This window comes from Gadus chalcogrammus, chromosome 6, assembly GCF_026213295.1.
Source record: "Gadus chalcogrammus isolate NIFS_2021 chromosome 6, NIFS_Gcha_1.0, whole genome shotgun sequence".
NCBI classification, from domain to species: Eukaryota; Metazoa; Chordata; class Actinopteri; order Gadiformes; family Gadidae; genus Gadus; species Gadus chalcogrammus.
This window is the reverse complement of record NC_079417.1, coordinates 20,059,872-20,084,583: the sequence shown is the minus strand read 5'-3', so window position 1 is coordinate 20,084,583 and position 24,712 is coordinate 20,059,872. Positions and strand designations below refer to the sequence as shown.

At 44.4% G+C, this 24,712-nt stretch overlaps 2 protein-coding genes across 5 annotated transcripts in view; one reads left to right on the top strand and one right to left on the bottom strand.

Moving 5' to 3' along the window:
• adgrd1 (adhesion G protein-coupled receptor D1) overlaps window positions 1–3,610 on the bottom strand; it is a 34,968-nt gene extending 31,358 nt beyond the window's left edge. For 2 of the 3 annotated variants that reach the window (XM_056592160.1, XM_056592161.1), the window contains exons 1-6: window positions 3,205–3,610; window positions 3,067–3,103; window positions 2,577–2,693; window positions 1,989–2,087; window positions 1,486–1,608; window positions 669–845 (exon numbers count right to left, since the gene is read on the bottom strand). In XM_056592160.1, the coding sequence (XP_056448135.1) occupies window positions 669–845; window positions 1,486–1,608; window positions 1,989–2,087; window positions 2,577–2,693; window positions 3,067–3,103; window positions 3,205–3,258 (607 nt within the window). In that variant the 5' untranslated portion in view covers window positions 3,259–3,610. The remainder of the gene's footprint in view (window positions 1–668; window positions 846–1,485; window positions 1,609–1,988; window positions 2,088–2,576; window positions 2,694–3,066; window positions 3,104–3,204) is intronic. The other variant, XM_056592162.1, reaches the window with a different exon arrangement.
• A 953-nt stretch (window positions 3,611–4,563) lies between these two features.
• On the top strand, window positions 4,564–12,511 carry LOC130384118 (syntaxin-2-like). 2 transcript variants are annotated; one of them, XM_056592163.1, is made up of 11 exons: window positions 4,564–4,965; window positions 5,086–5,154; window positions 5,230–5,329; window positions 6,139–6,213; window positions 6,339–6,412; window positions 7,003–7,111; window positions 9,106–9,179; window positions 9,331–9,468; window positions 9,904–10,014; window positions 10,713–10,830; window positions 11,064–12,511. In XM_056592163.1, the coding sequence occupies exons 1-10, from the start codon at window positions 4,936–4,938 to the stop codon at window positions 10,806–10,808; spliced, it is 876 nt and encodes a 291-aa protein (XP_056448138.1). In that variant the 5' UTR covers window positions 4,564–4,935; the 3' UTR covers window positions 10,809–10,830; window positions 11,064–12,511. The 2 variants fall into 2 exon arrangements, with proteins under 2 accessions (XP_056448138.1, XP_056448139.1); XM_056592164.1 differs by lacking the exons at window positions 4,564–4,965; window positions 5,086–5,154 and having other exon boundaries at window positions 5,239–5,329; window positions 7,020–7,111.
• The last annotated feature ends 12,201 nt before the right edge of the window (window positions 12,512–24,712 follow it).

Here is a 24,712-nt window from a genome sequence, read left to right as displayed (position 1 = left end):
TTCTCTCCCTCTCTCTGTTTCTCCCCCTCCCTCCCCCTCTCTCCCCCTGCCCTGGGCTTCATGTTTACAACTGAGGAATAGGAACTGACTTGCGATGAAAATCCCATAACGCAATTGCTTCACTGTCTGAAAACACTTCTGCCTTGGACACAACAGCCAAAACACTATCTATGTGGTCTGTGTGGTATTGGATTAAAAGAAAACATGCTCTACAGATAGACTACCACTCATCATCCAACCCATCTGTCGGGACACCATGACAGATGTCTTTACCTCAGGTGATCTAGGATCGACTTCTCCCGGGACAATCGATCGATTTTAACCGCACAAGGCGCATTTCATAAATCTTCCCCTCGCTTAGTTTCGAAAGATTTTCTCAAGATATCCCATTAACCAAGTATGAAAACATGTTGTTTAGGCATTCAATGTTTAGGCATTCAATCCTTGTTGTACGTTCCCATTTGCATCCATCATCTGCAACGCTAACTGACAAATGGCAGCCAAGACGGGAACTGCAAGTGATTTATAAACATGGGATCCATCTGGTTGCAATCACCCAACCCATGTCTGTAATTGCATATAGTTTATAGTCAAACAACAAGAAATCCCAAAAAGACCAAAATACATTCTTTGTGGATGGTTTGGTAAATTCTCAGATCGTTACATACCCGGGATGCGGATATTGACCTTCCACCTCTGACTGTTGCCTCGTGTGTAGAACTCCACGTATCCCCCGAAATGATTAGCATAGACAGAAAACCCGTTGGAGATCACCTTCCCACCGGAGGCGATGGCGAAGCGAGATTGGGCCTCGTGATTTTTCCAGAAAAAGGAGAACGTAATCCCTACACATCGTGTGGAAGACGAATACAAGTCAAACAAACCGTACACCATGTTTAAATACGAAGAAGAAGAAGAAGAAGAAGAAGAAGAAGAAGAAGAAGAAGAAGAAGAAGAAGAAGAAGAAGAAGAAGAAGAAGAAGAAGAAGAAGAAGAAGAAGAAGAAGAAGAAGAAGAAGCAGAAGAAGAAGAAGAAGCAGAAGAGAAAGAAGAAGAAGAAAAAGAGGAAGAAGAAGAAGAAGAAGAAGAAGAAGAAGAAGAAGAAGAAGAAGAAGAAGAAGAAGAAGAAGAAGAAGAAGAAGAAGAAGAAGAAGAAGAAGAAAAAGAGGAAGAAGAAGAAGAAGAAGAAGTAGAAGAAGAAGGAGAAGAAGAGGAAGAAGAAGAAGCAGAAGAGAAAGAAGAAGAAGAAGAAGAAGAAGAAGAAGAAGAAGAAGAAGAAGAAGAAGAAGAAGAAGAAGAAGAAGAAAAAGCAGAGGAAGAGAAGGCAGAAGAAGAAGAAGAAGAAGAAGAAGAAGAAGAAGAAGAAGAAGAAGAAGAAGAAGAAGAAGAAGAAGACGATGGCGAAGATGAAGATGAAGAGGTAGTGTTGTCATGTCAGCAGTGGCAGGGCAGCTCTGCCATCACAGCATATGTATTTGTGGTTACCCTCAGGTCCACACAGCATAGGGTCACTGATGCAGGAGTTCTGGTAGCTTCCAAAATGGAGGAATGTGCCTCCGTTGTCTCCATTCAGAAAGATACCTTTATTAACCATGCCTTCAACTATGTCTGCAGGAAAACCAGGAGATACATAAGTAACATTGAGTATTTATTGAGTGATTTCGGGGGGGCAAACAAAAATGGAAAATTTCAGCAAAGAGATCTCTCACGAATCAACCTACTCTCTATGAAGTTTTCTTCTTCCAAACCATTAAAAAATACATAATACATAAACATGGATTATTAAATTCATCATGAATCTGCCGGGATGAATAACCTAAGCATTTAGTCTTAAAAGTGAAAGTCAAAATAGAGTAAACAGGGTTCACACAACCTTAGTTCTACATGGCTCTTCCCGGTGACATGCAGTAAACACAGGCCAGTGGTGGCGGGTGACAAAATGCAGTGAAGAAAAAGGTGTGCTTTCAGTGGGCAGACATATTCCTCACCTACGGTCGCAGAAATGTTAGTGTAGGCAGAGTCATTGGAATACACATAGGAAGAGTTATGTGAGGAAGGGAGCACAGTGTGGTTGTGGATTCTGAGAGCTGGACACAACGAGAGATAGAGAGACACAGAGAAGAAGGAGAAAGAAAAGAGAGAGAGAGAGCAAAAATAAACAACAATGTGGTGACACATACAACATGGACAACAGGAGAAACAGAGGAACCAGGAGAGGCATAGATGTGATGCAAGGCATGGGTAAGACTTGGGTGGCAATATAAGGACATGCTGAGGGCTTCCCCTTATACCGAGAAGTCCCTCCTAAGGAACTATTCAGCTCTGGTATGTCTAAAACCAAGACGGATCTGAGCAACACGATTCAAAACATTTGACTATCAAAAAAACAAACACGGAGGGACGATTCTCTACAATCATTTTCTAGGGCCCTGAACTTCTGGGGTTGAGTGAAGAAGAATGACAGTGATTCTACAAGCGGGTGGCCATCCGAGTAGACCATGCATGAAGAAGTGAAGTGTAGGCGACCACCAACCAGCCCCTGACCCTACCGCTGATCAGTAATATTAAACACATACTTATATTGCTGCCATTGATATGACCGGGTCTGTTTCCAATCTGGTCCCACAGCTCATGGATTGCGTCCACAGCGTCCAGCGGCCAGTAGTGTGAGGCCGTGGCCAACACCTTGAGGCCTGCAATCCATAAGGTTCATGGGGTTAAGCCAGAGGGACCCCGTCCCCACAAGCAGCAGAGCCCCAGCAATGTCGTCACACAGGCCTGGGAGGACACTCTCATACAGGATCTCTAACAACCCTAGTCTTTAATGGCATTAAACATTAATCAACAATAAACCGAACAGCAGCTTTGGACGGCTTTAGAAATGGTAGATGTAGTGGAATCAGAAATAAAGTCATGGATAATAATCATAATAATCATGTCATTATTATATCACTATTATTAACATTATTAATATTATTATCATTATTTTATTGTTATTATTATTATTATCATTATTATTATTATTATTATTATTATTATTATTATTATTATTATTAATAGGATTACCTGGATGCTTGAAAGGTTGCACTACTTGGCCATAAACCTGTGAAGAAGAAAGAAAAGGATCTAGAACTTTCTTCAAGAGGAAAAAATAAACCATAAGGGACATCTATTGTGTGTCACATATTTAATCACTTAACCTACCTTGATAAGAGAGACGAGCGTGATTAATACATTCAACTGGAATAGAAGATCCATAGCTGTGGGAAATCACTCCAATCACACACGAATGATCTCAGAATCAAATTCCCAAACCAAAATCCAGTCGGGCTCCGTCACACATTATTCCAAACTGCTGGAATAAAAACTCGATCAGTCCTCGTGTCTGACACCTAATCACTGCGTAAAAAGTTAATTAATCTTCTTTTAATCGGCAGAACAACGAAGGGATGTATCGATTCATGACAGGATCACCGGTCCTCCAAGTTTGGCATCCCCTTTTCTCGAGGTGTATTCTCTGTTACTGGAACTGATGGATTTTCTTCTTGTGTTTTGCTCCGCATCTGTGACTTGAAGTCCCACCAAGAGCAGTCAGTCAGATCTGCCTCACTGAGTCCTTCGCCTGGATGTGGGAATTCTGCACGTGATGTCACTTTTGCAGGGGCAGAGGTGGGGCGTTTGGGACGTGCGTAAATGCGCATTATTTGTGCGTAATTGGAGATTATGTCTAAGAAGCCGGTTAGACACAATAAAGAGCATAAACATGAGCTCTGCTGATTAGATTAAACAGCCTGTTGGATAATTTACAGAGAATCACAACCCGCCCAATGGCAAGGCAACATGGAAATGCAGTTCCAAATATGATAGTTGAGCAATTTCACTAAGACCTAAAGGCATCAGAGTTGCAAAAATAGCTACTTTAAAAAAACAATACTGACTTCTGACCTAGTGTATCTGTACTCACGTATATTTTGTAAATTAGTCGTAATTGTTGTTGAGTAGGCTAGACGTCCTTCTCATTAGAGTTGGTCTAAAAGCTTGTAAAAGTAGGCCTATTGCATTTTGCACACTTTTTGTAGTAAGATTATGCGTTGACTATTTCACTTTAATTAAAAGTTCCATTAATCCAAAACGAGCCTACTGCAAATTCTATGAATCCCAAAAGGTGTCCTTTCTGCGTTAGCATTTTCTACACCCCTGCCTGTCAAAGGACGTCCAAGATCAATCACTGGGGGAACAGCGACCTCATGTGGTTCAACGTTATTAACGACTGGAACGTAGCTGGTCCGAGTTCTTCGTTGTGTACATATGTCTGAGAGTGAGAACAGAGAGAGAGAGAGAGAGAGAGAGAGAGAGAGAGAGAGAGAGAGAGAGAGAGGAGAGAGAGAGAAGAGAGAGAGGAGAGTAGAGGAGAACGAGAGAGATGAGAGAGATGAGAGTGAGAACAGAGAGAGAGAGAGAGAGAGAGAGAGAGAGAGAGAGAGAGAGAGAGAGAGAGAGAGAGAGAGAGAGAGAGAGAGAGAGAGAGAGAGAGAGAGTGTCTGGGGGGAGAGAAGATGGAGAGGCTATGAGGAAGGGTGGAAGTTGTGGTGTTGGTGGTGGTAGTGAGGCGTTTGCGATCAAAGAGGTGTTGCCAAACGCCTCAGAGTCAGAGAAGAGGACTATATCGCTGATAAATGGGAGCATTTACACTTTTTTTTAAGCTTTTCTTTTTAAAAATAATTAACCTTTGAACCATCGAACGGAAAAGTAACTTTCCACTTCTTGCATATTTATTTTTTGTCGTCAACAAACCGAACCTCCAAACAGTCTCCATTTGAGCCCCGACACGCGTGCCCAGTTGTGGGGCACAGGCAGGGCTCCAACATGAAGAAATATGCTTATTAAATAGAAGAACATTAGAAATAGAGTTATTGAACCAAGGCGGTCGGTGTAATGAAGGACCGACTTGGGGAGTTCGCCGCTGTAAGTTAGCGAGGCACTTTGCTCTCTCGGCCAGGATACCCTACACCCATCTCGGTTGAACCTGTCACGTTATAGTTGCGTTTTCATTGATAACAACGAAATTGCAATTATGTCAAACAGAACTGCACCCAGGTTGAGGAGGAGGTGGAGGTGGACAGAGATTGTTTTATGGAAGGATTCTTCAGAAGAGTGAGTAATAATAGCCATGGATGATCATAATCATGAAACGTTTTCAAAGAGTATTTAATTGACCCCCCTTTATAGGTGGAAGACGTCAGAGGGCTTATTGACAACATCGCTTATCAAGTGGAGGAGGTGAGGAAGATGCACAGCACCATCCTGTCGGCGCCCAACCCAGATGAAGGTAAGAGCCTATCTCCTAACGATAAGCCGGTCTGGACTACTCGGGTAGGCCTAATGGGCTGGAACGTGTGTGGCCCTACACTTCCTTCTCTTGGTCCTCCTCTGGTAGGTGTGCCTGGCTGACGTGTGTATGAAGTGCAGTTCCTTTGCCCAGAGGTTAAGTCTCTTTACTTTTGGTGCTTTATTTTGTAAAAAGATTCTTTTAAAAAAGGTCATCCTAGTTTATTTATAAGCACAGTGATTCAAGTCTGGGTCCCGCACCCACTTTAAGGACTTGTCATACTATTGTACTCTTTGTATTCAAGGATCACGTACATTTAAAATGGTACAGATACCATATACCAGGTCATTTGAAATAATAGAAAAGGGCTTTTTCAAAACATTTCACACTGAGACTGGCTCTGAGTCAGGCAGGGGCTAGGGCAGAGCAGGTGCAGCTGTCAGTGCTGGAGGTCCCAGGAAAGTACTTGGATGATCTTGATCTTGAGGAGTCGCCATGATGAGCCACAGCACTGTCAATATTCCCACAGTCCTTACTGGAACCCACCGACATTAGCCTATGTGTCACTGGTAGATGGGGTGATGGTGATGAACTCAACCTCACATGGACAGAGTAAGGTGTAGAACATAAGGGGGCTGAACTCTGGTGTCACGTCCATGTTGCCAAGTGACCAGCAGCAGTCTTATCTAGTGTAATATTAACACCAGGCAGGCCAACAATGCATGTATAAATGCTACATTGTGACGGCTGTACGTCAGGCACACCAAATTAAGGTATTGATGTTTAACTGTTTTTCCTCCCCTGAAAAGCAACAAAGCAGGGACTGAACAGGCTGACCAATGACATCAAAGGGACTGCCAACGTTGTGCGGGCTAAACTCAAGTGTAAGTTAAAGCCCACAGGGTGGTCAATGCTTTCTATCCCAACACAGTCCCCATTACCAGGGTTCATTCCAACTCTTTTCATTTCATGGAACTCTGTTGTTTGTTGATGTGTTGTTGTCACACAGCGATTGAGCTCAGCCTACCTCAAGACGACATGGCCCACAGAACCTCAGTGGACCACCGGATCCAGAAGACACAGGTGAGTGGGTCTTCAGTGATGACATTCGATTCTACTTGACTTTCTTTTCATAGTACTATACACTAGCATAAAATGCAGATATATTTACAGCTGTTCTGTGTTAGCTGTAAAGACAGTATGGATCAACATGTTGTCCTCCACTCAGTATCCAATTTGCAGGAATATTAACGTGTAAAAAAAACATCAATCGTGAAGCAGTCTTCTTCTTCTCCTGCAGTGACACCTGTGTGTGTGGGTGTATGGTTCTGTGTGTGTGTGTGTGTGTGTGTGTGTGTGTGTGTGTGTGTGTGTGTGTGTGTGTGTGTGTGTGTGTGTGTGTGTGTGTGTGTGTGTGTGTGTGTGTGTGTGTGTGTGTGTGTGTGTGTGTGTGTGTGTGTGTGTGTTTGAATGGCTATGTGTGTGTGTGTGTGTTTGTATGGCTATGGTGTGTGTGTGTTTGTGTGTGTGTGTGTGTGTGTGTGTGTGTGTGTGTGTGTGTGTGTGTGTGTGTGTGTGTGTGTGTGTGTGTGTGTGTGTGTGTGTTTATGTGTGTATGGCTCTGTGTGTGTATTTGTGTGTGTGGGGGGTTCTCCATCTCCCCCTGTACCCAGCACACGGTGCTTTCCAGGAGATTTGTGGAGGTTATGATGATGTACAACGAGACTCAAGTGTCCTTTCGGGAAAGGAGCAAAGGGAGGATCCAGAGGCAGCTCGAGATAAGTGAGTATAAAGTATAAATGGAACTGACCCACAGATGCCCCTCTGATGCAGGCCTTTTATGGGCATCACTTATAACAGGTAGTTGTTGGAGAACGTTCCATGATAAGATGGACATAACATTATAAGATGTTCTATTTTAATTTGAGCAGGGACACAAAGCTTAATTCTTCCAAATGACCGCAGAGATTAGACAGCAGTGAACCGTGTCCTTGAGCACGTTCGGGACAGGAAACCGGACATGGACCACACCTAATAGGCTTCCTGTGCTTTCCTCTGGACGCACAACCTGATGGAGCTGAAGCATCAAAGAGATGATTGGTTTTCTAAAGTCTCTTCAGGAATTTTTATTTTTTTACTTAAAAATACAGGAGATGTTTCAATGTGGTTAAAGTTCTGTCTTTTTTATTTTGCCAAAAACATCTCCAGCCCTGTTCCCATGCGGGTACTAGCCCCTTTTTCTGGAATATTCACCATCATCATCATCATCATCATCATCATCATCATCATCATCATCATCATCATCATCTTCCTCCTTTTCATCATCAGCATCATCAGTTTCCCCATCCTACAACTTAGAATAAAACTGCAGTTTCCAAACTTTATGGAGCACATTCGGCCAGGTATAATGTCTAAATGTCAGTTGTGAACTACAAAATCACAACAGGCACATACAACATTACTTACTGCTTACATTCCTGCTGCTATTTGCATGCCAGTTATGCAACATTTAAGCGTGTGTGTGTGTGTGTGAAGCAAATTGTACACAGGCTGGTGCGGTCCCAATGGCACGCATTAACAAGAGCATGCCACAACTTCACCCTCGGCATGGAAGAGGAGCTCGACACTGGAGACACGGCAATAGCTGGCGTTGCCTGGGAAACGCAGCATAGGGCTCCGAGGCTCCTGTAACCCTAGTCTCCTGGCTACAACAGGGTCACATGACTTGGCATGCCCATTGAGCCACAGATCTGTGCGTGTGTGTGTACACATGTTTGTGTGGCAGTGTGTGCGTACCTGTTTTCCTGTGTGTGTGCGTGTGTGTGTGTGTGTGTGTGTGCACATGTTTGTGTGTGTGTGTGTGTGTGTGTGTGTGTGTGTGTGTGTGTGTGTGTGTGTGTGTGTGTGTGTGTGTGTGTGTGTGTGTGTGTGTGTGTGTGTGTGTGTGTGTGTGTGTGTGTGTGTGTGTGTGCACATGTTTGTGTCTGTGTGTGTGTGTGTGTGTGTGTGTGTGTGTGTGTGTGTGTGTGTGTGTGTGTGTGTACACGTGTTGGTGTGGGTGTGAGTGTGCATTCGACACAACACAGATACCTCCAGAGAAACAGGTCTCTCTGTAGGGAATAAGTGGAATAGTAAGTGTAGAGTGAGGCAGGGGCAGCGCTCTGTTTATGAACCAGCTGTTTGTCTGTGAGCGGGAACAAGTCCCAACGTTCCTCCATCGCAACCTGACTGTCAGAGGAACCAAGACAAGACAACAGCTCCTTTGCCCCGCTAAAGGATTTGATTGCATTGCTTCCTGAAGAAATTATATTATGTCCATCATTTGTGTTAATCAGATGGCATTGTCAGCAGATTTGCAAAAACATGACACTGACATGGCAATAACGGCATAATTAATATGTAACTTCTCATTTCATTCATATTGTGTTTGTTCAAATAGTGTGTCTGCTTATATTCTTTGCTGTGCTCTGGGGTTACAGGAAATGAGAAAATAGCACAATCAATTTACAGTTAAAAGCAATGAGGCCTTCCTGTTAAATATCAACTCGTTATATATAGTTATCAGTTTCGCGAATACAGACTTTTGTCATTAGTAAAGCAAAATATATATACTTTCTGTAATATATACGATACATAAACATTTTATATTGAATCCAATTTTCCCTTAACCTTTTAATTTAACAAATTGGTTAGCAAGTCTGTTTTTAAGCGTGGGCAGATCCCTTCTTTTCCCCTACTTGTTGTATAATTAACTATAAAGTGGAATATCATTTCAGCTGGAAGAGTGACCACAAACGAAGAGCTGGAGGACATGCTAGAATGCGGAAATCCATCCATCTTCACTTCTAATGTAAGTTCACACCACTGGGCATGTTCGGTATGTGTCACACGGTGCAACAGCGCTTCCTGGTGGCGGGGAAATAAACGCCCAAAAGTATCAAGACAGATTCCCAACATCGCCAGTGTTGTGACTTTGGGGCTTTCTTTCCAACCCTCCCCAGATTATTTCAGATTCTCAAATCACGCGGCAGGCGCTGAACGAGATCGAGTCGCGTCACCAGGACATCATTCGTCTGGAGGCCAGCATCAGAGAGTTGCGCACCATGTTCATGGACATGGCCCTGATGGTGGAGACCCAGGTAGGCGATAACTCCTCTAATACTGACTGACACTGTCCCTGATCCTAACTTAAAAACTGATCTCCCATCTGACAGTGTTGTGCATGCATATCTAGAATTTATCAACGTGTATTGTGCATCGTGCTTTAACAATACACTTCTAAATTCTCAATGCTGACAGAAAATCCTGACCATATTAATTTTTATATAGATTTATATATATATATATATATATATAAATCTATATAAAAATTCATATGGTATATATATATATATATATATCATATATATTTTGATTGAAACACACCGATTTTGATGACTAACATTGTCCCTGATCCTTACTTCAACTTCCACTACGGTATCTATAATTGAGCAGTATGTATGATGTTTCATGCTGTAACTCGACCCCTTCATGGATTTGAGCAGAACCTCTAATCTGTTGGCTGGGATTGGCAGGGGGACATGGTCAACAACATTGAGAAGAACGTCTCAACTGCCGCTGAGTACATCGGCATGGCGAAGGAGGAGACCAAAAAGGCTGTGCGGTACCAGAAGAAGTCACGCAGGGTATGAATCCTCACTCTCAACCCACCATGGACCACTAACTGTGGTCTCTGCGCTCTGCTCTGCACAGTTCACCTAGACTTTGTATAGCCTCACCCTTATCCCTCCCCCCCTTAGTAGTATCTATAGGGCGTCAGACTAAAAGTTACTGTGTTCGATCCCTGATGTCCTTGGTCTACCTGTTGGCCTCCTTAAGCGTGGTGATAACCCCTATATGATGATATATTAATCACTGTGACTTTGGACAAGAGTGTCGGCCAAATGTCTTAGTAGTCAACAGTAGACTGTCTCTTAAAAAGAGGTAGCATGTCTGTTCATCTTAAAAGGCTGGTATCGTGCCACCAGGTGTGAGTGTGATTAGCCATTACAAGCCGTTTGAAATTCTGCCTTTTCTTGTGTTTTTGTGACATCTCACTTGGAGTGTCCAGGTGTATTCTGGATAGACCAGTCTACCAGCCTACCCAGTGGACTGCAAATGTAGCTTATCAATCCATCATGCTTCTAGGTTGACACTCCCACTTGTGATGTCACTAGGGCACAGGGAAGAGAAGATTTTCAAATGGCTTGTAATGGCTAATCACACTCACACCTGATGGCATAATAACCCCATTTAAACTCCAGCCTTCCAATCCAAAGGTAACACAAAATGATTGTGAACTTCTATGTGAACTCTACTTAAATACATTTTCTTTGCTTGGCAGAAATTTGTTTTCCTTGCATTTGCAATATTGATCCTGATTGCGGTCGTTGCACTTATTGTTGGCCTGTCTGTTGGGCTAACTAAACCCCCTGCCTGAGAATCACTCATCACTTCCTCAGGTAACAACACTTATTCACCCATGGAACTACAGTAACGCCATTCATTCAACCACTCATTCAATTATTCATTCCTCCATCCATTCACTCATGCATTGTTGTTATGTTCATGTCTCTGTGCTGTGTTAAAGAAATGCCCAAAATGAATTACTTCAGGGAGAAAATCATTTAAAAAAATGTCCTACTTGGGAAGTACGATTTTCCTGAAAGACTTTCCTTCCTTCTCTCATCAACAGACCATTCTCTACCTCATCGAGGGTCGGGAAGGAGCCATGGGTCTCATACTCTTGGTTGGAATCTTTGACTGATGGATCCTGTAGCAAATCACCGTCAGCTGAGTCTGTGTCGGGTGTGGAGTCACTTAGTCAACCACAAAACCTAAAACATGACCAATCAACTTTTTTCCTCGCATCCATCCATCTTGTTCAAAATTCTTTCAACTAATGGGTGCCTAAAGAATAAATCATATCAACACACAGCTCAATCAACCCAATTATTCCTCCTGTAAGTACGTTTGAGCATGTCTTCATAGAAAAAATATATATAAACGATGTATATGCTTGTATTATCTCTGATTATTAGGGGTCTGAGCAGCACAGCTGCTTGGTCCCCTTTTGTTTCTGTAACGTGTTCTTTTTCCTCTAATTCTGTAAAAGTCATACTGCAGCCTATACCGTAAGTCGAAAACTCTTGAAATGTTAAGGTATGGTTAATAATAACTCCAACTACCCATACAAAAGCTGGCGCTATTGTAAAAAATCATGAATTAGTCTTATTTCTCCTCACCAGATTGACCTGGACTCAAAATTCTTTCATAATATTAATCTCTAGAATCAGATGCATCTGTAAAACCCTTATGCCCTAAAAATGTTTACCTCTCCCACACTTTCATATTGAAGCCAAACATAATAAAAAGATTCACAGGCTACCAAAATAATCGAAGATTCACCAAAATCGCCACATAAAATCTTTAGACCCAGCCTCACAAAAATCATCAAACAGAATTTGTTTTATTTAGTTCCATTTGAGAAATATTGGCCAATCAATTTGGAGCAGTTAGCCCATTTTTCTTATATGATCATTTTGTTATTGTATAAAAAAAGCATACGACTATCATTAGGTGGATACCAATACCCCCCACTACCCATAAACCCAAATTGTAGTACTGCACCCAAGGGTGGTGCTATTTAAAAAAAAGGTGAACTAGCCTTATTTGTCCTTACCAGATTGCGGTTATATTTATTATTGTCTCTTGTGAGGTTCTCAATACTGGCAGAAAATCATACACATATGAATTTTTGCAAGTTGTGTAAATTGTTACCAATATTTTTGTATCTTATGCACACAACATATCCTTATCCAATGGAATATTTTGATTAAAACACACAGATTTTGTATTTTCTAACCCGTGACCACCAAAGTGCCTTTAAGCATTACTATGATGGTAAAACATAACAATGCTGTGTTTGGACGGACCATAAATGATGACAATTCTGGTTATGGAAAAATAAGTTGTTCTATTCTTATATTGTCATTTTGTATCAATCTTATTGTGGGTAATGTAAGTAAATCAAATGAACAGTACACTCCAATATATCGTTAACCTTGGTTGAAGACATTTTAGATAAAAAGTTTATTGAGCCGGGACAAATACATTGTACATTGTTTCACATAAAATATAAAATAGATGCCATGCATACTGGTTTCTAGTCAAGACTAAATTGCAAACACACACACACACACACACACACACACACACACACACACACACACACACACACACACACACACACACACACACACACACACACACACACACACACACACACACAAACTCGAGTCAACATGATCAATTCCTGATCTTACTTATTGTGTGAAATGCAGATTATTGGAGGAAAAGACTGGGAAAAAAGGAGGTGGAAGGGGGAGTGAAAGGCTTGCAGAAAGGGGTTATAGGGGGTGTAAGGCTGTTTTCCTCTCCTAGACTAATAAGCACTTTAGCACAGAGGACTTGACTTCTCTGTAATCAACTAAACAGGATTAGTGTAGAAGGTGGACGTGGGTCTCCTTGGGGACAAGTTCTCTCCTCCTTTGGATCAATGCAATTTAGAGAAAAATATAAACTTGCACTCATGCACGAAAGACACTTTCATCAAGGCCTGTGTGATGGAGCCGGGGTCGCGGGGCACCGGGAGCTAAATGTCTTTTTGTATGCGGTAAAGGAGTTGGGGTTGTCATGATCTGAGTTTCTTTTTGTTCTTCAGTGTTTGTTCCCCCGCTGTCCACCAGATGCCCTGAGACTCACACCTCATTCCCCTTACAAGAGTATGTACTGTTGCAATCAGTACGCATACAATTTGGACACACTACGAGTGATTTCACTGATTGGCACACCTGTATAGTGCCACCCACATATCTTCTGCTGTGCAGAGGATTGTGGGGCAGAAAAGCCAAAAAGCATGCTGGCTTGCCCACTGAGAAACGCGACCGGATGTAATACCACATCCTGGTGTTTTTTTTCGGTATACTAAATTTCCCATAATTTTTATTGGGACATACTCAATATTTTTCTGGCATGCTAAATAGTAGGGTAGTATGGGTATTGGAATGCATGGGTCCTTTGTTCCCTTATCGGTTTGTTTTTTGTTGTGCCCCTTTGTCCTTCTGAGTTCTTTATTAAAAGCCTTTTTTGTTACGTTTCCTGAGTAGTGGTCTGCAATTTGACCCTGTACACCAAACTTAACTTAGTGAAGCTCACATGCACCTCATATTGTCCATGTTATATTCATAGGGCCTATCATTCTAATTCAATGACATTTGGACAATCTACTCTGCTACCCTTGTTTGAACATGAATATGAATTTATTTTGAATTAGGCAACAATAATGTTAACATGCATGGAGGTTTATAAGCAGTGAAGAGGGTGGTGTTCTAACGGTGGATTGTAGTCCACGTTGGAGTCAGATTTGTGAAACTGATCTGTAGCCTAATTTGCCATAAATGAGAATATGAGTGGAATTTATTTTGGTAAGAGGATTAACTAAGTTGAATATGCAAAGCACCAAGCATTCAACCAACCACGACAGAAACAAAAACGACTAAAGAGCATTTTCGCAGGAATTAAATAACAAGTTGGTAAGATATGCTACAAGCCATCGATGTTCCGCAGAATGTATTCAGAACGTTTATATTGTTTTTAGTTAATTCTCTAGTGATTATACTTGTGTTCAAACCAATAGACATAACACCTTGGCTTTTCCTGCACCTGCTCCCTGCAGATGCAGGAAGCAGGTACAAGAAGCCTCAGTGCTGTACAACTATAGCCTACTATTACAGGACTCTTACAGTCTGGTTATGAAGCAGATTCTGCTAATTTTGGACGTATCCCAAAGCAAATGTAAATTCCTGGCAGCTCATTAGTAGGTCTTTACCTATCTTGCCCAACGGTTTCGATTATTAATTTATTATTATACCATTTTCGTGTGTACAAACACACACGCACATGCACACGCACACACACACACACACACACACACACACACACACACACACACACACACACACACACACACACACACACACACGTACGTGCTGCCTGTGAGTGGGAGGTCAGTGGGCGGCTGGATATTGGTTGTAGGCCTTCCAAGGCTGCTGTCCATATACAAAAATAACCGATATTCTGGATGAATTTGAAGGCCATCGTGATGCAGGAGTTATATAAACCGCGCTTCCTGCTTCATTCATCCATCGTTTGGAATAGCGAGGAAGAGGTCTGTCCGACCAATGCAGAGGCAAGATGAACATCCGAATATTGAGATCAACTTCACATTCATTGGTCCGTCTCAGGTAGGCCAGGCAGGTTTATTTTACTCAGACCAACCGAATGAAAACATAAACCGGAATATATATGGGATACGCATGGATTAGACACAGGCAGTCAACATTTATTTAATTGAACCACTAAGATTCTTAGTTAGCAATCTAGTTTAGTAATAGGACCATGTGTTTTCTAATTTCGTATTTTGCGTAGAAAGCTCCTTGCTTACAGTAGGCTATTTGATAGGCTATTCAATGTGATCTAGAAGTGAGAAGTCTGCACTTTTACTTCACTGATTTATTGATCTATTTTTGAACAACAGTAACTTCAGACAAAATTAATCAGATGGGACCAGAGGCATGTAGGCCTATCACTCTGCTCTGCCAGTGTTTCTAATGTTAATCACATGTATGACTCCGCTCCTCCAGCATTTCGAAGGTTATTTACACACGCATCACTCCGCTCTACCTGTGTTTCTAATGTTGATTAAATAGACGAGCATAAGTGGTTAACTCAGTGGAACAACCCATACTCTTATTTCACTGGTTGCACAATACATGGAAACAAACAGACACATGTTATTGATACATACAATGGCCTGCCGTACTATGCAAACTTAGACGAAAAACCAAGCTGCTGTTCAGGGAAAAGTTCCTCCAGTCCCTGTCCAGCCGAGGAACCATTTAAATCGGCGGACTCAAATAAATGATTAAATAAACAAATCCCAATATGTTGTCTGTTTTTACTGTTAACTTATATGTGGCGCTTGTATAACTCTTGGATAAATGCATTATCACAAGAGATCTGGATTGCTGTTGTAGTGAATATCCGACTCCAAGGCGTGCTCATATTCAGTGTAACAGCACTGTCAGTCTCGTTTGATGTTGCTTAAACATGTTACGTTTTCTTTCATATACCACCAGGCGCCCACAAGGGGATGCTATTCTACCACCGTAACTTAATCTGTAACTGGAACCCTCTCAAATCAAATGAACAAATAACAATAAGGAAATTGTTTCCTTCTCATTAGGGCCATTAAATGCTTATCTATAATTATAAAGATGAACAATAGGCATAGCCTCAATTTGAAGAAGGAACATGTGTGCACTTTGCATGTATCAATTTATTATTAATGGTATAATCTCTGAAGACCAGAAATAATGTTTGGGAAAAAAAGTATGTTGTTATGTGCCAAAAATTCTAAATAATGCCTGCACACCCCCCTTAAAAAAAAACATCCAGACTACTGTCAGATGGCTTCTTATTTGTGGGCATTACAACTGGCAGCTGTACCATCTTTGGTCTATCTGTGCGCCAATAATATCCCAACATCCATTATTATGTAACTCTGCTGAAAAAATATATTTATAAACAAAGCATGTTGGCGCTATGACATCATCGGTGGCTGGCGCTGACCATGGCTGTCATTTCAGCGGGCATGAGAGCTCCACCATCATGGTAAGCTGGTGTGATGTTTAATGCTGCTGCTGCTGCTGTTGCAGTTGCTGCTGCTGCTGCTGCTCAGGCTGCTCAGGCTGCTGCTGTTGTTCCTGCTGATCCAGAGTGCATTGAGGTGATGCATATCTCTGCTCTTGTCGATGCTCCTTCTCCTCTCTCTGACTTGACTGCTGCTCTGCCGCTTCTCTCCCCTCCTTCCAGGGAACGATGGGCTGTCACAAAGCCTGCCAAGGGGACCAGCGGCTCCTGAGAGCATCTTGGAGGGAGCCAGCGTGGAGCCAACCTCACAGATCAGCGATAGGCTCACGGAGCAGCCAGATGAGAGACAGAGATAAGGTGAGTCTGTGCTCATCCCTGCTTCCTCTCCTCCTCCTCCTCCTCCTCCTCCTCCTCCTCCTCCTCCTCCCCCTGCGCTTGCTCCACCTCCTCCTAGTCTTGCTCCCCCTCCTCCTCCCTCTCCTCCTCCCCTCCCCCCCCCCCCCCCCTCCTCCTCCTTCTCCTCCTCCCCCTTCTCCTCCTCCTCCTCCTCCTCCTCCTCTGTACTCCCCTCCTCCCCTCCTCCTCCTACCCTGGGGGTTTATGAGGGATGGAGAAGCGTCCCATGGTGAGGAACATCAATAGCACTCTGCTGGAGCCTCCAGCCGTAGCCTGCCGCTGTAGCACTTCTGCAGGCGATGTGTTCTCATTAGCACCGCCGTGCATGCTTCTCTTCCAGTGTAACCATCACTCTGGGTCCTCTCTTGGCTCATGTTTTTTTAGACCGGTCTCCGTGAAGCTGCTTCTAGGTCAGTAGTTTAGTAATCTACAGGAATAATCTTTACCCCTATTTCCCATTGGGGTCAATCAAGCATTGTCTTATCTTCATATTATTTCATATAATTTTAAGTGTGAAATTAATAAATAATTAGAGCAATGTTGATCACTTATCTTTGGGATATAAATAACCACAAAGATAAGCTGTTCATTATCCTAATGAAATCATCCAAACTGTGTGTGTGTGTGTGTGTGTGTGTGTGTGTGTGTGTGTGTGTGTGTGTGTGTGTGTGTGTGTGTGTGTGTGTGTGTGTGTGTGTGTGTGTGTGTGTGTGTGTGTGTGTGTTTGTGAGTGTGTTTCTTTGTGCTTTTGACTGGTTGCAATAGTCACATGCTGTTTGGATGCAATGCTATTGAACTGGCATCTTCCTGAGAGTGAGTCATACAGGGGGTCTGTCCCCTGGTGGCATCCTGGGGAGAGGGACTCTTTACCGTGGAAGTAATAATAATAATAATAATAATAATACATTTAATTTAGAGGCGCCTTTCAAGACACCCAAGGTCACCTTACAGAGCATATAGTCATCATTCAAAACTATGTAAAACAGACTAGGAATAAAAGGAAAACAGAGGTTAAACATGAAAAATAATAATAATTAATAACACTCAAAGACGCCTAAAGTGAAGGGGGGACCTCACTAACCACCACCAATATGTAGCACCCAGTTGGGTGATGCACGGCAGCCAATTGGCGCCAGAACGCTCACTACACACCAGCTTGAGGTGGAGAGTTAGGGATGAGGTGGAGAGTGAGGGAAAAGAACATTTAAACACTATCTACCATATTTAAACACTGTCGATCACATTTAAGCAATATCGACCACATGTAAACACTATCGACCACATTTAAACACTATCGACCGTATTTAAACACTATGGACCACATGTAAACACTATCGACCACATGTAAACACTATCGCCCACATTTAAACACTATCGATGTGTGCCCACAAGTGCAACACTGCTGCTTCTATGAGCAGATACATGTTATCATATGAGATAATGTAGAGAAATAAACGACATAAGGAGTTGTTATGCACACAATATTTGTCCTATTTGGTGCAATGTTATTGTGTCTTTGGATATCAGCGCAGCCTTGTGTGGCGCAAGATTTGCCCTTTGAGTCCTGATGTTTCCCTTGTTGACATGATGTGTGGTCATGATGTGTTCAAGAACGAAGAAAAAGCAGGAGTAAAAAAGAAACGGCATATGACAACGAAGAAGAATATATATTTATTTTATTTACAGAGATGACCTTCAAAGATTCTGAAGGGTATTTAAGTCTCAAAGTAAAGGATTGATAATATCAACAATGTTCCCCACCAGTGTTGGTTGATACTATCTTCAGGTGAGGGAGAGGGAGAGAGAGAGAGAGAGCCAGAGGTATCCAGAGAGAGAGCCAGAGGGAGCGAGAGAGAGAGCCTTTGGGTTCCTAGCAGTGCATATTTATTAATGACCATGTCAGTTGTTCCACTGACTACAACGGACGGTTCTAGTCGTAGGAGCACGGCTGATGGCGGAGGTTGAGTGTCAGTTTGGGAGGACGCAGCCATGGAGGGGTTAGCATCAGGTGTGTGTTCTGTGTGGTGACAGGGCCATGGTGGATCTCCATCGGGATTGGAGTACGACCCCACTGGAAGGGGGGTGGGAGAAGTGTGTGTGTGTGTGTGTGTGTTGGGGGGGGGGGGGTTCTCAAGACACAGGGAAAGGTTGCTGCTGCGGATGCTAGGCAGCAAAGAGGACAAAAGCATGCATTGTTTTTAATACCCCATTACCCTCCATCCTTCCGGTGCCCACTACAGGCTGAAGTACCAATGACTACCACTGGGGGTAGCCAAACGACACTCCTCCAAATCTCCCTGGAGAACAAGCTCAGGACAACCCCCTCCCCCCCATTCCCCGCCCCCAAATAATCTTATAATACCCCTTCCATGGCTGACTTCTTAAGCTGTGATTGGATGACAAATGCTCTTTCTGCTGTTTCGGGTCATCTGATTGGTCCAGCCTAGCCTCTGTGTTTGTGAAGCCAAACCCAAGGGAAGTCTCAGCTGGAGTAACGGCCCATGAGGAGGAGGCAGGGCATCGCTGCCCAACCTCAGCCCCCTCGGGCCAGCCGGGAGGAGAGGGTGGGAGAGGGGGTGGGTGGATGCCAACAGCTGGGATAACCTCACATGACCTTGCCAGCTTTAATCATGGCTGCTGGTCAGTGGCCATGATTAAACCCCAACCAGAGGTGACGGCTGCTACATGAAAACATGTTGCTGGGGGGCGGAGGGGGGGGGGGGGGGGGGGGGGGGGGGGGGATTGTGGCTATTAACGGCATCCTGCTGGACCGAGCCAGGGAGGGAAGGAGGAAGTGGCTGCTGAAGCAGGCAGGAAGCGTCCAGGAGAGGGAGCACTACGACTAGGGCTGCGACTGCAGCTGCTGCTGCTGCCGCTGCACACTGCACACTGCACTGCCTCTGCACCCCTGCGTGCCTGCGTGAGTAAACGCGTGTTTGTATGCGTTTGTGCAAGTGAAAGCACCAGTGAGAGATGGATAGAGGGAGACAGAGAGAGGGGGCGTGTAAAATGTGTGTGCTCTGCTGCACAGCCAACGATAGTGCGAGCCTTTGAGCTGAATGATGCTCCCTGCCTCTCTCTCTCTCTCTCTCTCTCTCCCTCTTCCCTCTACTCTCTCTGCCTCTCTCTCGCGCGCGCTCTGCGCCGCCTGGCTGTGTGTCTCTCCCTCCATCTATCTCTCTCTCTCTCCCTCTCTCTTTCTATCTCTCGCTTCTTTATCTGTTTCCCTCTCCCTCTCTCTCTCACGCTTTCTGTGATGAACCATTTTATGCTACGGAGCTGCCATAGCTGCTGACCTGCTGCTCCTACCGCTGGCTCCTGTAGTCTTTCAACCTAAGAGGAGATCGCTGCCCTGGTGCACGGGTCTCTCGCCACCGCTGCTGCCAAGGTACCGTGTTCTCTCCCCTGTCTCGCTGTCAAGCCTCCTTGTTTTTTTTCCCCCTTTTCTTTCTTCCCTCCCTTACTCGGACAGGGTTCATTGCACCGGCTGTGCTGCAGGATGCTGTGCTCACGCTGCTGCCAGGGGAATGGGGACGGTTATAGCATTCGGAGGGACATGCATGTCAGTCCAGCGCTGTGCAGCGCCGTCCGGGACTACGGGAATATCATCAGAGGCATTTGAGATAGTTATTTCAGCCTGACCACACGTACACCTGTACAGATGTGTGTCTCTCGCTCTCTCTCCCCATCTCTCTCTCCATCTCTCTCCCCATCTCTCTCCCCATCTCTCTCCCTCTCCCTCTCCCTCTTGCACTCTCCTTCCACCTCGCTCGCCTCCTGTTCTGTTCTGTTTTAGGGCTGTTCTATGGTGGAATGCATAATGTCCCTGGAGTTGACAGCACCTCCAGAGCCAGAGGCCATAGACAATCACTTGCACGCAATGTAGGGAACACGTTTGTGGGATCCGACCTTATGCCACCTCCTGGTGTGATTGATGGTTCATGTGTGGGGACACCGTGATCATGTTTGTAGTACATGGCTGAATTTTTATGGTTTTGGTATGATCGTTAGTTATGGTTATTTAGCATCAAGGCTGGGAAAAGACTGTGTGACTGTGTGTGTGTGTGTGTGTGTGTATGTGTGTTGGTGGTGGGGAAGTTAATAGCTTTTTGTTAGTTTTTATTTAAGATACACCAGGTCCCTGGGGGGATGAGGTTGTTTGGCGAATGGGAGATGGGATCCTGAAATGCTAATTGGAGACTTTGCAAGTAGGGAATTGGCAGCATGTGTCTCTCATTGATTAATTTGCTTATTGGGCTCGTGTCAAGCATTAATGCAGATTATCCATCAGCGGCAGGCGTGGAGGGACGCCGGTGTATTGTGTGTAGTGGGCCCCAAAACAATTGACCCGACAACAAATTCAATTTAAGTTGAAAAAGGAGTGTATGCCCACGCATGCGTGTCACGTCACAGCCCACCTCGTTACCATTGCTATTACCCTTCCAGTGTTCATGCCAAACAAAGTGCACGATTTCAGTGTGTGCACGATTACAGTGTGTGCACAAGCATGTGTGGTCACGCTCACGACTGTGTGTGTGTCATGCGAGCTGGCATGCATACGTTAATGCGTGAGTGTGCACGCAGGCGTAAATATGCAGTTTGTGTGTGCGTGTGTGTGTGTGTGTGTGCGTGTGTGTGTTTTGGCTGGCTCCCAAGGTCATTCACTAAAAAAGGGCTCCGTAATTAGGGCTGTCACTTTAGATCACCACCTGGGCTGCACGGGAGTACTCCTGAATCAAAGTCCCCTCCATAGCTCCGCCCCTCTTCCTCCACAGGAAGGACTGGCCATTCATCACCACGCCCGGCGATCCCTGAACTGTCGACTGCTTTCTTCTATATTTTACTATGCACGGCGTATATCCGTAATACCTGAATAACAATCACCAAAGGTGAGAGTAAAAAGATAAGGGGAGGGTTGACTTGTAGGAAGCATTAAAATCCAAGGAACTGGATTCCTAGTGCTGAGAGGATGAGTTCCTTGGGCATCGTTCCCAACGTTTCGCTTTGTGTAAATCAAATAGAATAAAACACGATATGGCGTTCAATCCACGATTATTATGAATGCTATTCCCTATTTCCCGTGTGTGTGGAACAACCAAACGTTTGTCGGGAAACGGAAGGTCGTGTCCAGGCTTGTCATGGGTAAATACAAACCTCACCATTTTATACATTTTGATTACAAATGCACAAGAAATACAGTCCGGAATACTACCATTAATTCAAAGAACACACTGTACCATTTACTGTGACGGACCACTTGTGCGTCTGACTTGGGCGTGCTTTACATTGGACACACTCTTCCCCAGTACTACCTGGGAGCCGCCCTCACCCAGACCCGTGCCAGGCGCTGCGCTGGAGGTGCTAGCTTGGGGGCTAGCCGCCTGCTGTCGCTGGGCGTTCGGCCTGTGAGGGGAGAGAAGGACAGGAGCGTGACCGCGTCGCTTCCCCCCCAGCGACTCGGGCCCCACACTGTAGTAACAACAGCTGGGACCACGGCTGCTGCCGGCTCCATGTCCGCCCGCCCCGCGCTCTGCCGCCGCTGCTTGCTCTGCCCGGGATGTGGCCTGGATGGGGCGCGTGGCCGCGTGCCGGCCGGGCATTAGTGATGCGAACAGCAGGGTCCACGGCCGGGGTTATGTAAGAGGGAGAGAGAGGGAGAGAGAGGGAGAGAGGGGGAGAGGGAGTCTTTGCTGGGAAAATCTGTGGGATGATGATGATGGCTGTTGGGAGCCGGCGGAGGGGAAGTACATTATGGCTGATGCTGATTGGTTGGATGTCGCTTGGTACTCGGAAGCATGACAAAGCAAGCTTATATATTTATATTTTTTTTTTGTTTTAATCTATTCTCGCTCCCTCTCACACTGCCCTGTCTTTAGGCCATGTTCAAATTCGAATGCAAGGGGTAGATTTGTGTGGATGCTGTGCAAAGGTTTATAAACCCTTGTAAAGAGTTCATCTCTACTCTAGATCCTTTCTAAGCACATATGTTCAGTATCTGTCAGTGTGTGTGTGTGTGTGTGTGTGTGTGTGTGTGTGTGTGTGTGTGTGTGTGTGTGTGTGTGTGTGTGTGTGTGTGTGTGTGTGTGTGTGTGTGATTGTGTGTGTGTGTTTGTGTGTGTGTGTGTGTGTGTGTGTGTGTGCGCGTGTGTGTGCGTGTGTGTGTGTGTGTGTGTGTGTGTGTGTGTGTGTGTGTGTGTGTGTGTGTGTGTGTGTGTGTGTGTGTGTGTTTGTGCGCACGTCTACGTGTGTGCCAGTGTGTAGTTTGCAAAATGTATGAGCATGTTTACATACCATGCACATGTTTGAGTTCAACCCAAGCTCCCCATGCACAATCGTAATGTAAGTGGTTATGTAGTGCCAGCTGTCATCGTGTTCTGGCAGCTCCATCACTACGGTCATGCTCCGATGGCCGTGCTGATGATGGAGGAGCCAGTCCCTCACTGCTCGCTGGCCGATGCTCGCTGGCCGATGCTGGCCGTCTGATTCAGGCGGCTGGCTGCTCTGGAGGTCAGCAGAGAGCAGCTAGTAATCACCTCAGGGAAGCTGACTGCATTCATAATTGATTGTCGGTGGGGATTTTTTTGCTGGGTCTGCCCACTCTGTCAGATGAAACTTGGTTTGTAGCGTGCTGATGTTCAGGAGACCTTCACACCTATCGTTTGCTGGGCTCAGGCCCATTCAGGCCGCGGCTGATGCCTTGTTGCGTTTCCATTTTGTTTGGTTACCATTCGCACTGGACTTTTTTAGGAGAACCAAACAGTGTAATCAAATGCATGACGATCGAGCAGGTCGTAGGGAATCTCACAACAAATTGACCTTGATGTTCCTGAAAACTACAAATATCTCCATTTCCATCATGAATAATTGGGAAATGTTTCTGTGAGTGACCGCGATGCGATCAATGTGGGGTTCCAGAGAGAACCCCCTCCCCTTCCTTGATCCCCAACAATGTGGGGTTTAAGAGAGACCCCCGTCCCCTTCCTTGATCCCCAATTGATCCCCAATCAATGTGGGATTACAAGGCGAAGCGTTGGGTGATTTGAAATGTAATGATTTTCTATAGGTCGGCTGGATATATATTTATACAATTTTGCCAATGATAGCTGTTGTGTTCCAGTCATGGTTCATGATGTCAGGGTTCTTTATTAGGATTCAGCACAGGTCTAAACAAGACTAATGTAAAGGGCAACGCTATCAAAACAGTTTTTAGTCATGATATATAATGTACTTTACTTATACTGTCTATCATCCATGGTAAATTTTTGCACCCTCCATACGGGTGTAACTTAACATTGTTGTTGCCAGAATGGGCCAAACTATTAATCGCCAACCCTTGACTGAAGTATTTGCTTGTTCCCTAAGTGACTGCTACGTTTAAACCTTCTGAGTGAACGTGATTGATGAGACCTTGGTTTGTGTGGTAAAAATCATGACTAGTGTGCGTTACAGTTTGTGAACAAGAAAGTCTCAAATGGTGTCTGGTTTGGCTCTGCATGTTTTCCGCATGCTCCTTAATTGTGGTGCCTTTTGATTATTGGATGATATTGGCAGGTGACTGGCACTTCCAGGCCCACGTTCGACATTTCTGCATTATTGTGAAGATGATTAATGGCATGCTAATGCACTTCGATGCTAACACACAGCGTTGGTGTGGTAACCGTTAATGGATTGTGATGCAGTAATCAAGGGGAATTTCACATTTGATTATCAGCAAAAAGCTTTGTTTTGTCTTAGCACTCAACGCTGGTTCCCACGGCGACATCTGAGGATTGTTTGTCCACTGTTGGGCAGAGACGACCACATCATAATGTTATGTAGCCCCATGTGCGGTCGGCAGTAAGCTGCCATCGAACCTCACCTTTGTACGCAGGAGTATTGATGAACAGGGAGTCAGGGTAATGGCACGGAGATGCCTTAATTAGCTCCACTCAATGAGCCTTGTGTGACTTATGAAGTAAAGAGGCATACATGCAGAAATCCTCATTGTCTCGCTGTACCTGCCCACACAAATGTAGGCCACATTACCGAGCGATCGATAGCTGCACAGGGCTAATTGAAGAGGCTGTAGTCTGACAACGTACAATGTTTACACATTGTTTACTGTTATTGAAGATAGAAACGATAGACTCATAATTGTGAAGTAAGTCCATCACAATAATTTTTCCAATTCAGTTTGACGTTTATTTAATGAGAAGATCCCAGCTGCCCTAAGACCTTGCAGTGTCAGTATAAGTA